Genomic DNA, 15,694 nt, shown 5'->3' with positions numbered 1-15,694 from the left:
TGGTCTTAGGATTTCTTAGAAGCTAGAGATTCATGTCTTTCTGTTTTGGGGACAGTGTCAAAGGCAAACCAATACTGTGGGGGTGTCGTAAAGACATCTCCAGTTTCCTAAAGCTGGCTAGAACAAAAATTGAAACTTTTATCAGTCAAATGGGTTCATTACACATTGGGTGGGGGAGCTTTTGAAATTTTTTTATTTATTTAAAGGGAACAAGTTTCATGTATTTCCTATTAGAGAATAACAATCCTTCCCACCCTGCTCCTCCCCCCTCCCTAACTTCCACCTTCCTTCCTTCTTCCTTCCTTTCTTACTTTTCTTTTAATGTTCATAATGACTTGCTTTTAATTTACTTTATAATCACAAGGTTAACATTCTACTAAATATCATTACATATTGAAAGTAAAGATTGTTTAAAAGGACCCAGAAAATATGAAATTTCACTCTTGTCTTTAAAAAGTATGATGCCTTCATATTTATTACTATGCTAAGAAATTCCAAAAAGATAAATTTTTATAAAAAGTTTGGTTCAACAAATTATATTACATAATTCACCTTTATTCAACATTTAACTGTGGTCCAACACTGTACCCACTATTTTTATGTATTATATTATTTAATCTTTACAATAGCTCAGTGAGGTGAGGACCATTATTTTCATATCTGTTTTCCAAAAAGAGGAAAATTGATAGTTAGCAAATTCATGTTTTTCCTGAAATAAGCAGCTCTTTTGTGGCACAACTGCAATTAGAACTCAAATCTGTTGTCTCTAAAGTCAAAATGCTCATGCACCTACTGTATACACTGCCCCTGAAATTCGTATTAAGCAGCTACTGTATGCAAGAAACTAAGAGTTCTCCTCCAGGCCCTTCTCTCGTGGTGAGGAGAGCCAGGAGGATTGTAGACCTTGGTATACCGTGTTCTATAGTGTGTAGCTCCAAACAATTGGAATCAGAAGACACAGAAAAAAATAAAAACTGACACTGCACGTGGTTTCAGAAAAAAAAAATCATGGAGACAAAATGGTGGAAACTGGGCCTTCAAGTGCGAATAATGGCTTTAATAGGTGAGATGAAAAGACAGCAGGGCCACACAAGAATAACTGAAGTGGCATGGCCCTGTGGCCTCTAGTTGAGCGGGGCCCTGCCATCCACAGCCCCTGCCCTGCCCTGCCCGCAGATCAGATACTTATGATTAAGTATAACGATCTCCTTTAGAAGAACTGCAGATTCCTTGTACAGGACGTGACCTGGGTCAGGAAATATTCTCTGAATTAAGCTGTAGATGAGGAACTGGCCCAAGTCTTCAGGTTTTCAGTTATACTGGGGAAGTCATGCTACATAACATACAGGCTGAGCAAGACCATAAGTGACACATGATATTTTAAAATCTTTAGAAATGGAGCCTTTTAACCTCTCCAGAACCTGTTGGTTGAGATGGGAGTGATCTCTGAGGAAACTAATACAAGCTTTTGCAGAATGTACCTGTGTTCATTCTTCCAGGGAGAGGATCTAGGACTTTCATTGAATTCTAAAATGTCGAATATAAAATTCAGAAAATGTTAACCATGACAATGAGTAAAAAATATATTTCCATACATACACAGTTATCCACGCATACACAAACATTAGGTCAACCAGAGTCCTGCTGAGAGGCTATTTGGGAGCCTGAGGATTTGGGAACGCCCTGTGCGTGACCTTGCCACAACTCAGACTTACTATAAATGAGATAAGGTGCAAGGGGGCTTCCTCTCCCTCCTTTTGTTGGCTGTGCTCTCGGAGTTCTAAGAAATAAGATGATCATTGCATAATGCCCAGTGTGTGCTTCGGCCCTGAGATAAAGGGAAAGCCAGGTCAGAGGGCTCCCTCCCATTGTCTGCGGTCTGGGCCAATCTCACTTTCTGAACCGCCCACCAAGTTCAACTTGAAGGCGTTGCAGGCGCTTGCACCTGGCTCCTCTCTCATCAGATTGGGAGCAGTCCAGGTGTCCGGGAGTGGACTGGGAGGGAAAGGGGCACGTGGGATGCAGAGCCCAGCGCTGATTTTCTGTCCCTCCACCCTCCAACCCCCGATACAACACAAATTGAAAGGTGAACTCAACAACTGTGCAAAGCAGACATTCAGTCAGATATCACCTTTGCTATTGCCATTGCAAAAGGAACCACTTCCAGTTCAATTCCCACTTAATTCCCTCTGATAGAGTCCAACTACATATTAATGAGTGACAGAGCACCTGTGTGAATGAAATATGATAGTAACGGTTCCACACAACAGCGTACTCACTTCTCTGTGTAACATCTTGCAAAAGCGTCTAGTTGTTGTTCTTAGTCATTCGTTGCAAGCACTTTCAGGGGTCAGCATCTTTAACTACTTTTGATTCTCAGTGTCTGAATCACAAACATGAAGTAGCCAGAGCCCAGGGCAGTGTTCCTCCCGCACGCTCCTGTGTCTTCTCCTCAAACAAGCGCCTACGAAGGTCATAAATAACCTCACGATCTCTAGCTTCCAGGCCATCTTTGGCAGGCAGTGTTTAAATTATAAAAGGGAGGCTCAGAAGTGATTTTGGGTTCCGTGAAGGTTTTCCAGCTCTGTTCCAAACACAGGCTCCATGGACAGCAACGGACAGCCACACTTCCTGCTCTGCACTCAGTTATCTTGGGCAGGTGCAGATCAAAGGAGAGAAAGACATCTTCCAGCAGGCCCGAAACAAGGCAGTGCCAAGGTTTCAAGGCCAAGGCCCTGTTCGGAGCTCTCCAGGAGCGTCTAATTTTCTGAGACCACCCCCTGGGCTGGACCCTTGTAGTGTTACCATGGCGACCACTTAGCTTGTTAGGGAGGAACCTCTCATGTCTCCCAGAAGCTTGAGTCTTGTTTGATGAGCAATTAAAAATGAAAACACAGACGCTGTTCCTGTTGTTTTTCTTCTATCCTCTGGATTTAAGAGCTGTAATTAACTCTGAGTCCTCTTGTACCCTAGACTCGGTGTATCAGCATCATTTGAAATATTTTAATCAAAGAATGTGTCCAATAAACAGGGGAGAAACAAATCAAAGCTGCCTTGCATGACAGCAACTCTGCTTTACCACATTCTCTTTGACAAATGGCCTCTTGATTGAATTTGAAAACCTGCGACGGTTCTGTATTAAATGCCAGGCGTGTCGTTATTAGCGAGCAAAGGGATGGTTTCAAATTTAGGCTGGATGATATTCGGGGATTCAGTTGAAAAGGGAACTAAAGCTTCTCTTTAGACATTTTCAGGGCTTTTTCTTTTCCTAAATTATAATCCTAGTAGGTTTTGTTGCCACAAAGGTAGACATTTACTCTCTCAGCTTTAAGATGAAGATTATGCTCAAGACCGCGGGGATGAAGAGTTTCGGATCCCAGAACACGTTGTCATTGGGACCAATGGCTGAGCTGATGCTTCCTAAAGGGAGACGGGGTGGTGCCTAACGTGCTCTGGTCCAGGCACACTGGGACTCCCAGGGATGTGAAAGGGGGTCCTCTTCCCGTACGGACAGCTCTCCAGGACCTTTTCTGATGAGGGCCTTTTGCTGATAGTGGTTTTGAGGCTCTGTGAAATCCGGAGGCGTCTGTCACAGTGGAGCTGCTCGCCTGCAGGGAGGGCCCAGCGTGGTTATCCCTGCAGCTCATTGCTCCCTAACCCTTGCCTCCGGCATAGTCCAGGACATCAGCACCCGCCCCTCCTCTACACACATTCAGCCTTGCCTGATTCCAGCCCTCTCCCCACTGTGCAACCAGAATGCAATTCTGACCACATGGATTCTGGCTCAAAGCCCTACTGCTCCCCAAGATTGAGTCCAAATGGCTTACCACAGTTTCCTGGCCCCATTCTCATCTGACCCCTGCTGCTCCTTCCAGCCTTCTTTCCCATCATCCCGCTGTGAGGCTTCTATGCATCATTGAGTCTGAAACTGTGTTCAGTTTCCCAAACATCACTCATTCCTGTATTCACTCAACAAATATACATGGAGTGCCTACCTCCTACCAGGTACTGGGAATACAGAGGATGAACAAAACAAGTGAAAGTCACTGCTGTCTTCTAGGGAAACAGAAAATAAGCCATCCGTGCACTCTGTTAGAAAGTGATCATTTCTAAAGAGAACCAAACACGGGAGGAAGATACAAAGTGCCCTGTTACTGGCAGTTGTCTCTGTTCATGTGTGCTCTTCCTACTGCCAATTTAGTCAAATGCACTATTGTACAGCATATTTTACGCAAATATTCTATATAATAAAGTGTCTGTGCCTTTGGATGCCTCTCTAACTTGCTCATCCATTTGATCTCAACTTGAACATATCCTCCTTTTGGAAACCTTTTTTTTTTTTTAAGGGAAAGATTTTATTGGGGGAAACACGACAGACTGGAGGAAAGGGGAGAAGAAGGAAGAGGGAGAAGGGGAGCATAAGAGACAGAGACAGAGGTCAGGAGACAGAGAGAAAGAGAGAGAGCCACGTGCTCAGGAACAAGTCCTTTTAAAACTTTGTGGGGGTGGGGCAGGGAAGTAGGAGCAGCAAATCCCATTAGGATGGGGGTGGGGCTGACACCGGTAGTTGGGCCCTGTGGCCACCTGGGAGTCTTCTTTTTCTCTAAAAATCCATCTTACATTCACCTCCTGTGTGGCTTCATTGTCTTCTGCTACGCAGTGTTTTTCTAACTTCCCGTTGCCTGGTTAGATGATCCCCAGGAGAGGCTAAGTCTCTGGGCGCCTAACTCACCCCCTGCTGCTCCCGCCGTGTCCAGTGCAGGTCTGGTGGTCAATGAATATTTGATAGCTACTCCCACTGATTAGCAATTTCTCAGGAAAAGTTTACCAACCATGCAGAAGGAGTAGCAATGATTTTTAAATTCTTTACAATGATCTAATTTCCTCTTCAAATGGACACAGGCTGTGTGACACATGCCACTTGTGAAGTTATTCACCTCTCCCTGGCCATCTGTGAGTGAATTCTGGGAGAGCCAATTGCTATCATAATTGTAAAAGCCTCTTTGGCATCTGCCTAAGTCTAAGGATTTGAAAATAGAAGATTCCCAAGTGGTGCTTCCATTAGATATTGACCAAAAATTCAAATAGGGCTCTTTTTCTTTCTTTCTTTCTTTTCTTTTTTTTTTTTTCCGGTTCCTTAAATGTTTCAGGCTCTTGAACTCTGAGGTTTAAACCAGTAGCCATTGTACAAATATTTACTCATTGAGGTGGCACCGTGCCCCCTACTGTGGTACAAAGACGACTGTGATAAGTCCTGCTCTTCCGTAGCAGTCATGGACGGCAGCAGCTCCTTCGTGGGCCAGGGGAGCCACTGGGGATTGCATGGAGCCTTCCCAAGGGGTGCGCAGGTGATGAATGGTGCTAAGAGACCACTGTCAGCATTTTCAGATCCTTGGACTGACCTGTCTAAAACACACTTTCAAGGCAGTCAAGCCAGTCCTACTTTTCACGCCCCTTTCACAATTGCAGAGAAATAGGATGGGATGACAATAAAATACTTTCACATGTAAAAATACATTACATCGGGATGGGCGTTTGGCACAGTGGTTAAGAAACCCTGGGGATGCCTGCATCCTGTATCAAAGCGCCTAGGTTTGAGTCCTGGCTCAGCTTCTAATTCCAGCTGCTTGTTAATGCACACCCTGGGAAGCCACAGGGGTGGCTCAAGCAATTAGAGTTTTGCCACCCACATGGGTAACCCAGATTGAGTTCTGAGCTACTGACTTCGGCCTGGCCCAGCCCTGGTTGTTGCAAGCATTTAGGAAGTGAATTATTGGATATCAATTCTAAAAAGTATTGGGAGAACGTAATTTTTCAAAATTCATTAAAAAAAATTTTTTTTAAAAACTTCATTCAAGAAGAAATGAGCAGAACAGTGATATGTAGGAGGAAGGCCTGTGAGCAAAGTTGTGACTTGGCATTTTAGACACTAGGATAGAAGCTTAGGGTAGGGGTGGAATGGCCAGAGGATGGGGCTTTCATTTCTGTTTGGGGGACCAGAGAGGCTTTCTTAGCAGGTGGCTATTATCTGTCTCAAAAATAGATGGATAAGTACATGTCCCTGTGTATATACAGATGTAAATTTTATGTGCATGTATACATGTCCATGTGTGAGTCCAACCTTATTAAGGTGATTTCTCCTCACTCTTTTTTTTGGAGTTACATAATTTTTATTACCATGTCTTATGCAAAAAAAAAAAACAAGAAGTATTAAAATCAGGATGTTAAGGCACTTTCATACCTTCTTTCAGAATGATATGGTAGACAACAGCCTGATTTTAAATGCATTTGGAGTATCAGTGACTTCAACAAAACAGAAGTTTTATTTCTATCCCTCACAAGAGGTTTGACAGGACAGGCGTGGGAGCTGCACAAAGTCCGCAGGAACTCAGGATCTTTCCAGTTCATTACTAGTGCAGAAAACTTGTCCTCAATTGCCCAAGATAGCTGCTAGAGCTCAGGCTATTCCTGCTGCATTCTAGACGATGAGAAGATATGATGGAGGAAAGCAAAAAGAGGCCCCTTTTTAAAGATTTCCTTTAAACAACATTCCTGGAATTCCCACACACTTCTGCCTACATGTAATGGGCTAGAACTTGCCCAGATGATTCCACTTAATGATAAAAAGAAAGCTGAGAAATGTCATTTTTCTGGGCAGCCATGAGCCTATCTGAAAACTGAGATTCTGTTAGTAAGGGGAAAGAAAAAAATGTAAGGGATGAACTGACAGGAGTCTCTACCATAGCCCATGCTTGGTCTTAAGCCTCAAACCATGAAAATGACTGATAATAGACTGCATCTATTACAGTGCCTGGAGCATAGTAAGTGCTCGATATATTTGTCAAATGAAACTAAGTCATTTGTTGGGTGACTTACCTAGCAAGTTTATGGAAACCATGCAAGGTATAGGGTTGAGTGGATACAAAAGGAACGAGGGAGGCATCCTACTCATAAGTAGCTCCTGATGTAGTAAGAAGAAGTGCACACAGAACTCAACGCCTATCAATGGAACCAAGTCCAACAGGACTTGAGGACGGCCAAAAGAGAAATTCCATAGAACAGCCGTAGATTCAGAGAACAGCAGGTTCCTCAATGACCGGAATAATTCCGGACAGCTTTGTAGGTAGCGTAATTGAGGTGGACTTTAGAAGACACTCAGTCATTTGATAAGGAAATCTGAAGAAAGAGGTGGGAGGCACGAAAAGGGGCAGAAGAAGAGGATGCTGTCCTGTAGTAATAATATCATACTTATATCAGTAAGCTATAGTCTTAGGACAGGTTGGAAATTCCTGAACCAAAAATTTTCCAAAACTCTGAAATACTCAAAAATCTGTAATGACACATAAAAATGTTTCAGATTTTGAGGTTTTAGATATCAGATTTTCCAGTGAATGATGTTCAACCAGTAAAGTCTACGCAACTATTCAAAAGTCTAGGGGGAAAAAATCCAAAATCTGAAACACTTCTGGCCCAAAGCATTTAGCATAAGGATGCTTGACCTGTAATATGGTATCATTTATTTGGACTCTGAGATTTATAGAAAAAAAGAGATAACTGTATTGAATTATCTCTAATGTATAGGAACATATTGATAGTTGGGACAATTTTTAGAGAGCATTGAGTGCTGAGTTAAGAAATTAGGCTTCAGGCCGGCGCCGCGGCTCACTAGGCTAATCCTCCGCCTAGCGGCGCCGGCACACCAGGTTCTAGTCCCGGTCGGGGCACCGGATTCTGTCCCGGTTGCCCCTCTTCCAGGCCAGCTCTCTGCTGTGGCCAGGGAGTGCAGTGGAGGATGGCCCAAGTGCTTGGGCCCTGCACCCCATGGGAGACCAGGAAAAGCACCTGGCTCCTGGCTCCTGCCATCGGATCAGCGCGGTGCGCCGGCCGCAGCGTGCCGGCCGCAGCGTGCCGGCCGCGGCGGCCATTGGAGGGTGAACCAATGGCAAAGGAAGACCTTTCTCTCTGTCTCTCTCTCTCTCACTGTCCACTCTGCCTGTCAAAAAATAAAAAAATAAAAATAAAAATAAATAAATAAAAAAGAAATTAGGCTTCATTCCTCTGATAGGGATCCGCTGTGGGCTTGGTTCAGGACATAGGGAAAGGCAGATGGCATGATCACCCTGCAGGTGAGGGAGCTCCTGGAAGGCAGCAACCTTGTCTTGGTTTTCCCTGCAACCTGAGCACCTGCCCTAACAACTGGCACATTAGTAGGTACTCAATGAGTGTTTCTTTTTATGTGTCAGCAAACGGTTAGGGAGATGATGGAATATTCTAACAAATAAACAAGTCATGTTCTGGCAACTCTAGGGAGGATGCCCTTGAGGGGATGATGGTTAAGAAGGGGAATAAAGCACTGTGTTAGTCCATTCGTCCATGTTGTGCTGCTGTCACAAAGTACCTGAGGCTGCACACCATACAAAGAAAAGGCTGCACACTGAAAACCATGTGTTTCGTTCATGATTCTGGAGATTCAACAACGTGGCCCTGGCATCTGCTGTGCTCTGGTGAGCCTTGTGACTAATGATATCGCAGTAGTCACAACTGCAGAAGAGATTGCGCAGTGACACAAGAAGCCAGAGAGCAAGCTAATACAGCCAAGCTTGGTTGATAACAAGCCATTCTTGCAAGAACTGATGTAGCCAGCGCTGCAGCTCACTAGGCTAATCCTCCGCCTTGCGGTGCCAGCACACTGGGTTCTAGTCCCGGTCAGGGTGCCGGATTCTGTCCCGGTTGCCCCTCTTCCAGGCCAGCTCTCTGCTGTGGCCAGGGAGTGCAGTGGAGGATGGCCCAAGTGCTTGGGCCCTGCACCCCATGGGAGACCAGGAGAAGTACCTGGCTCCTGCCATCAGATCAGCACAGTGCGCCGGCTGTGGCGGCCATTGGAGGGTGAACCAATGGCAAAGGAAGACCTTTCTCTCTGTCTCTCTCTCTCACTGTCCACTCTGCCTGTCAAAAAAAAAAAAAAAAAAAAAAAAAAAAAACTAATGTAGACCGTGAGACCAGCATCAGTCCCTTCCAAAGACAATGTCTCCCTGACTTAATGACCTTCCATTAGGCCCCACCTTTTACCAGTTCTGTGATCTCAACACCACCACACCAGGGACCAAGTTTCCAGCATGTGAACCTCTGAGGGGGACACACTCAAACTGTAACCAGACTATAGCAAGCACAGATATGCCATTGCTTTGATGAAAACAAGGGCTGGGTACAAGAGACGTCATATAGGACAAACCGACGGGAGTCAGTGATTGGATATGAAGTATGAGAGTGGAGCAAAAGATGATTCTCCCTGAAGACCTTCTAAAGCCATTCAACCATTCACACGTTCAGATTTCAGGAGCGCGAGCAGTGAAACCAGATTTGAAGATAAATGCGAAGATTCCAATATGGGTTTAGAAACTAATATCTAATTAAAATAATCAATTTTTAGAAAGTGAAATCTAATTGCAGGCGTTCATCAGTTATGAATTTCCAGCTCCTGAATGTCTGGATGTGGCAGCAAGAGGGAATTCTTGTGAGGCAGCAACACATGCAGGGCTTAGGTCTTAACATTTGGCAAGTCTCATTTAAGGTCTTGCTTGGCCACGCATTAGCTGTTTGGCCTCTCTGAGAACCTGAGCTCCTGTCATCTATGAGGTAAGGATTTAACAGTAGAGAGGTGAGTGAGGGTTAAGTGAAGTTCGTAACACAGCATTGGTGCTTGGAAATGCTAGTCCCTCTCCCTATAGACGGCCCTGCTTTGCCTACTCTCTGGCTGCCACTGGAATGTACCTACACCCAACACAATCCTGGCCAAAGCACTCTGATGCCTAATGTCTCTTCTACAAAAGAGTATTCGCGATCACATACTCTCTTGCCTATTTGCTACACCAGCTTCCAAATCCACTCAATTTCCTCTCATGTCCCTGGTGCTGATCTCCAAATATGTCTCCCTCAGCAGATTTCCCAAGTGTCTTTGTATTCTGTGTTGAGGAAGATTATTAATGAAGATGTTAAGCCAGGCTGGCATAAATAACAATGCTTAAGGCCATCCTCTGGACACTTTTGTTACATTCAACAGAGATAGCATGTCATTTATCATCAGATCTTGTTACAGTTTTCTGGCCTCTTAAAAAACTCATGTGAGGACACTCATGTCCACATCTCCTTGAATTAGTCTGGCAAGTGCACTCATGAGTGACTGAATGAAATGTCATTGCAGGATTAAACATCTGTTACATCACACTAACCTATCACTCTCTGCTCTCATAAATCTTTACAATCAAAACAAATTCGCCTATTATTCCTAATAAACATTCTCTTTGTTGTGTGTGACTTAAGCCCAAAAGGAAATAATAGAACAGTTGATTAAAGTAACAAAATCTCATCACTGGTTCAAATGTGGTCAAGTGATGAATAAAGAATAATGACTCCTTGGCAACGTGAGAAGCAAATAACAACATAACAGCCTATACGGAGGGTGAGCCTAAGACTCAGCCCCATTGAAACTCATTAGAACAAAATCCTGGAGGGAATTGTCTGGTCTTAGAAACAAGAATGCTTGCAGTTTTCTTGAGCTTGTGTTTTCCTAATGAATCCAGGGTGTGTCACTCGAGATTCTCAATAAAAATTGAGCATCATATGGGTGACTCAGTTACTAGAAGGAGGCGTAATGATGGGATGGTTTGCAGCCCCACTCCATTTAGTCTCCATATTGATTTCCTTGCTTCTTTTCCCTCAATTTCCTAAAACCATGGTACAATACTGAAATTTACCATCTTGATGATTTTAAAGTATGCAACGCAGTGATATTTACTACATTTGTAATGTTGTGCAACCGTCACCACCATCCAATCCTAAAACTCTTTCATCTTGCAAAACTGAAACTCTGTATCCATTAAAGAACAATTTCCCATCCCTGGTGCCCCCGGACCCTGGTAACCACCATTCATCTGACTTTCTTTCTCCATGATTATAATAACTCAGGGTACCTCCTATAAGAGGAATCACACCATTTCCCTCACCTTTAATGAATGCTATATTCTTATTTTTTTAATATACAGTAAGATCAAAGGAAAGATGGAGCATAATGCAGGTTCCCACAGGGGAAGAACTAAGATAATTGACATAATAGCTAAGATATGGAGTCAACCCAGATGTCCATCAACCAATGACTGAATAAAGAAAATGTGGTATATATACACAATGGAATGCTACTCAGCCATAAAAAAGAATGAAGTCCTGTCTTTGACAACAAAACAGATGCAACTGCAAACCATTATACATAGTGAAATAAGCCAGTCCCAAAAAAGACAAATATCACATGTTTTCCCTGATCTGTGGTAACTAATAGAATACAAAATGTATAATGGATATGACTGAAATTGACATTTTGAGATTTGATTATTGTTTATAGCTCTTGTCTCTACTGTTGAGGAACAGTGTATTTTTCTCTACTATTTGTTGAATTCTTTACTTAGTGGAGGGTTAAGCTTATGATTATAAAATAAACTGAAAGTATGTCATTGTAAAATTAAAAGAAAGAATAAGAAAGGAAGGAGGAGGGAGGGTGGGAGTGTGAGAGCAGGAGGTGGGTAGGAAGGGAAGAATCACTATGCTCCTAAATCTGTGTATATGAAATACATGAAATTTGTTTACCTTATATAAATAAAAAAATTGAATAAAAGGAATGGAAGTCATAGAATGGGAAAAGGTAATCACAAACATATATCTACACTGGCACTGCGGCTTAATAGGCTAATCCTCTGCCTTGCGGCGCCAGCACACCGGGTTCTAGTCCCGGTCGGGGTGCCTGATTCTGTCCCAGTTGCCCCTCTTCCAGGCCAGCTCTCTGCTGTGGCCCGGGAGTGCAGTGAAGGATGGCCCAAGTGCTTGTGCCCTGCACCCCATGGGAGACCAGGAGAAGCACCTGGCTCCTGCGGTGGCCATTGCAGGGTGAACCAATGGCAAAGGAAGACCTTTCTCTCTGTCTCTCTTTCACTGTCCACTCTGCCTGTCAAAAAAAAAAAAAATATATATATATATATATATATATCTACTAAACTTCATATTAAGGCTATATAAAGAATTTCTGAATTAAAAAAAGGAAAGAAAGAATGCCATCATTAGGAAGTATATCAAATTCTGCTAACTGATCGTCAAATCCAGGTGCTCTTATTGCAGAGCATACAACTCCTTTGCATTTGTCAACTTCCCATGAATTAGACCCTGCAGTATGGCGGAGTGCCATGCAATTAAATGGGCACACGAGTGGCAGATGTCACACCTATCCCAGCCCATAAGCCCACCAATGTGTTTTCATCTCTGGCTTTCCTCACGTGACAACTAGACATAAATTCTGAGGATGATGTCGATAGGCAAATGACAAAGACTAAACCAGGGTTGCTGAATGCCTATGTTGGATACAACACTCTGTTATTCCAAGTGTCCACCAGCTAGGAAATCCACCCCATCATATTATATCCTCAAGAATGTATGTGACAATTGGAAGGATGAAGAAGTGGCCCACAGGGAATGTTCAAGGCAATGAGACTATTCCATATGTTATTGTAATGGAGGATACATATCACTGTGTGCTTGTTAAGCTCCATAAATTCTACAACACAAAAAATAAGCACTAATGGCAATGGTGGGCTTTAAGTTAATGATAATGTGGCAGTGTTGGATCATCAGTTATTGTCGCTCCCTGTCTTCGTGGAGGAACGACACAGGACCCTGCGTTGTTCTTTCGTCTGCTTGGCCCTTCCCAGGTTTGCTGCTGGTTCTTCCCGGGTTGGCTACCGACCCCTCCACCTCCGTGGAAGGGCGGTTCCCCCTGCCACTTTCCCCACTTCCACGGGGGAGCAGCACACCGCCAGCCGGCTCTCTCAGGGGCTGCACAGGTGTTCCTTCAGATAGATGTTCCCTTTAGATGTTCCTCCTGCATGTTGTCTCTCTCCTCCTTTATAGTCCTCTTCCACCAATCCCAACTCTGCTACCCACACGCCGAGTACGCTGCTCTACTCCAATCAGGAGCAGGTCCTGCTGTTTATTGGTTGAACTGGAGGCAGCTGTGTAGAAGCTGTTTCCTCCTCTCCCAGCGCCATATTGTGGGAGAGCAGATGTATAGAATAAGTCTTAATTCCAGTAACTTAGTCTAGTCCGAGTTGCTCCCCACAAGTTATAACCAATGTTGCACACAAATTAAAGATATTAATAATAGGGTAAATCAGAGGAGGTACGGAGTATATAGGAACTCTACTTACCGCTCAATTTTTCTACACTCATAAACTTCTTCCAAAACAAAGTCTTTCAGTTATTTTTTTGAGTATGTATAAACAACTTTCACTGAAACGTCTTTATTAAGCACTGTTGATAATTGTGCCTTGTGATTTTTAACTACAATTTTATAGAAAACAGAAATGATACACTTATGGCTTACCATAATATGTTTTTCATCATATTAACTTCACATTTAGAATTAAAAGTCTCTGATTCTAAAGTCAGAAGTCCTGGCAGAAGCTCCAGCAATCTATAAATGCAGTCATTTTCTAGGAATGGGTAGATCACAACCCAGTGTTGTTGCAAATGACAGACATGTTTTTCAGCATTTAACAAACTTCAGCAAACCTGTTTGCTTTGCCTCATTATCAAAATAAAATCTGTCCTTATGGCAAGATCTTGAAGATGTTGAATCTGGGTAATGGCAGTATGAGAATTCATTACATGTTTTTATTTTTCTACTTCTCATATGTTTGGAAAATTTCGTAATAGGATAATAACTTTTTTCAGAGTATCTTTTTGGTAACTTCTATTCTACATATGATTATGAACATTTGCATTTACAGGACATTCTATGCAAGCACAAACATCTCTAAGGCTGATGCTGCATCCCAGTTTCTAGTATCCTGCTTGCACAAGATCTCGTAGTCTAGAAAACACTTGTAAGCCAAGAAACACTTCTATGATTTAATAAGTTAATTTTTAAATACCTAATTGACATTGACCTAATATTTCTGTTGCTATTCCTGTCACTAGCTTTGATATTAAAAGATCTTACACTGTGTTCATCCTTTTGTTAGTGTTATAAAATTTACAGTTCTTTAACAGTACTCCTAACGTTTTGTTTGGCCGCAATAAAAGAATGAAATGAAAAAAAAATAAAGTCTGTTTTAACACAGAGAAAAATGAACTTCAAAAAAAGATTTTTGAAAGGATAATTATAAATTTTATAAATCTATTTTGGAAGGTAAAGTAAATTATTTAAAATTTTTAAAATATGAAATGGAAATGAAAGCATATTTGTAATTTAATTAAGCCTTTATAGTTAATATGAATTTTGTGATGTGCAGATGCTTATAAAATATCTTCTGAATGAAATATTGCAAATATGTATTCACTTTCTTTATTTTAAAGATCATATGTAATCAAACTTGACGTTTTCTTGAACTTGCAAAAACTGGTATTATTCATCAGTGTAAGCACTTTCCATCATATATCAATCATTTATATGATTGAGAGTAAAATAATTTGAGTAACTAAAACAAAACAACAACAAAAAAAAGATGCTTGAACAAGGAAGCAATCGGAGATTCCAAATCATAGACCTAGTGGGCCAGCCTCCGGTGTACTGGTCACAAAGGCTGTTGACAGAGCTGCCCTCATGACAATAGCTCTCAAAGTTTAGCAAACATGAGAATTAATCACCATGAACCTGCTGAGTCAAAACTATTGAATAGACTCGGGGGTCTGAATGTGCCACAGCTGACCTGGTGGTTGGAGCACAGGCGCGCCTTATCAATGTTAGGGAACAATGGTCAGGGCAGGAGATTAGTGCAGAGGTTGTGGGGGCGGTCTCTGCTTGGTTTGGTAGGCTGATCTTCGATTATGTTATGACTGTAATGCCATGATATCCATTGCTCCCTATCTTAAACTGCTGCACTTCCTTCCTTCCATATTTAGCATTGCCTGACCACGCTGTTGAAAGCAGGGGCAGAGGCAGACATGAAGGATGCTGGAAATAAGTCCTCATGCAGCTCTGCAGTGCAGGGTTACCCAGGGCCCTGCCACGACGTTACAGCCTTGAGCGTGGGCCTTATGATGATTTTGTTTTGTGTTTCTTTTCTGGTCTGCCTCTGTGCCATCAGGTGCAAAGAACTAGAGGGAAAATGTTGGCTTCCCTAGAGCCGTGTCCCACGCGAAAGATCGTATCTGGCTTCTCCTTTGTTTATAGCTTTCCTTTTCTTTCTTTCCTTCCAGAATATGTCTGTGCTGGAGAATCACCACTGGCGATCTACAATTGGCATGCTTCGAGAATCAAGGCTTCTCGCCCACTTGCCAAAGGAAATGACGTAAGTGCCGCGAGATGAAACATATTGATGTGCACACAGTCAAGATAAGCCGCATTCTCTCGGCCATGCCTGGGACCCCTGTGTGAACGGCAGGGAGCCAGCCACTGTGCTTCCTGCCTGCACTTGATTGTCTATCAGAGGCCATTCGGTGTCAGTTACACAGCCCAGAAACCAGAGTCTCTCTGTGCACTTTGAAAGGGCCTTGGACAGTCTATGACCTAAAGTCAGGGAAAGGGAAAATACACAGCTCTCCGCTTTCACACTCTTCTGCCTCACTGTTCTACTTTGCCAAATTCCCATCCTTTATCTTAGTAGAATTGTCCTCCCGTGCACATCCAAATAAATATTTGCAAGAAAGAACACAG

General features: G+C 42.9%; 1 protein-coding gene across 5 annotated transcripts in view; it reads left to right on the top strand.

The window, feature by feature from the left end:
* PDE7B (phosphodiesterase 7B) overlaps positions 1-15,694 on the top strand; it is a 380,291-nt gene that overhangs the window by 343,631 nt on the left and 20,966 nt on the right. For all 5 annotated transcript variants that reach the window (XM_089332644.1, XM_089332645.1, XM_008263552.5 and 2 more), the window contains one exon: positions 15,238-15,329. In XM_089332644.1, the coding sequence (XP_089188770.1) occupies positions 15,238-15,329 (92 nt within the window). The remainder of the gene's footprint in view (positions 1-15,237; positions 15,330-15,694) is intronic.

The sequence above is a fragment of the Oryctolagus cuniculus genome, chromosome 5, assembly GCF_051225735.1.
Source record: "Oryctolagus cuniculus isolate XC-2025 breed Fujian yellow rabbit chromosome 5, ASM5122573v1, whole genome shotgun sequence".
Taxonomy (NCBI): Eukaryota; Metazoa; Chordata; class Mammalia; order Lagomorpha; family Leporidae; genus Oryctolagus; species Oryctolagus cuniculus.
This window is presented reverse-complemented; position numbering and strand designations above follow the sequence as displayed.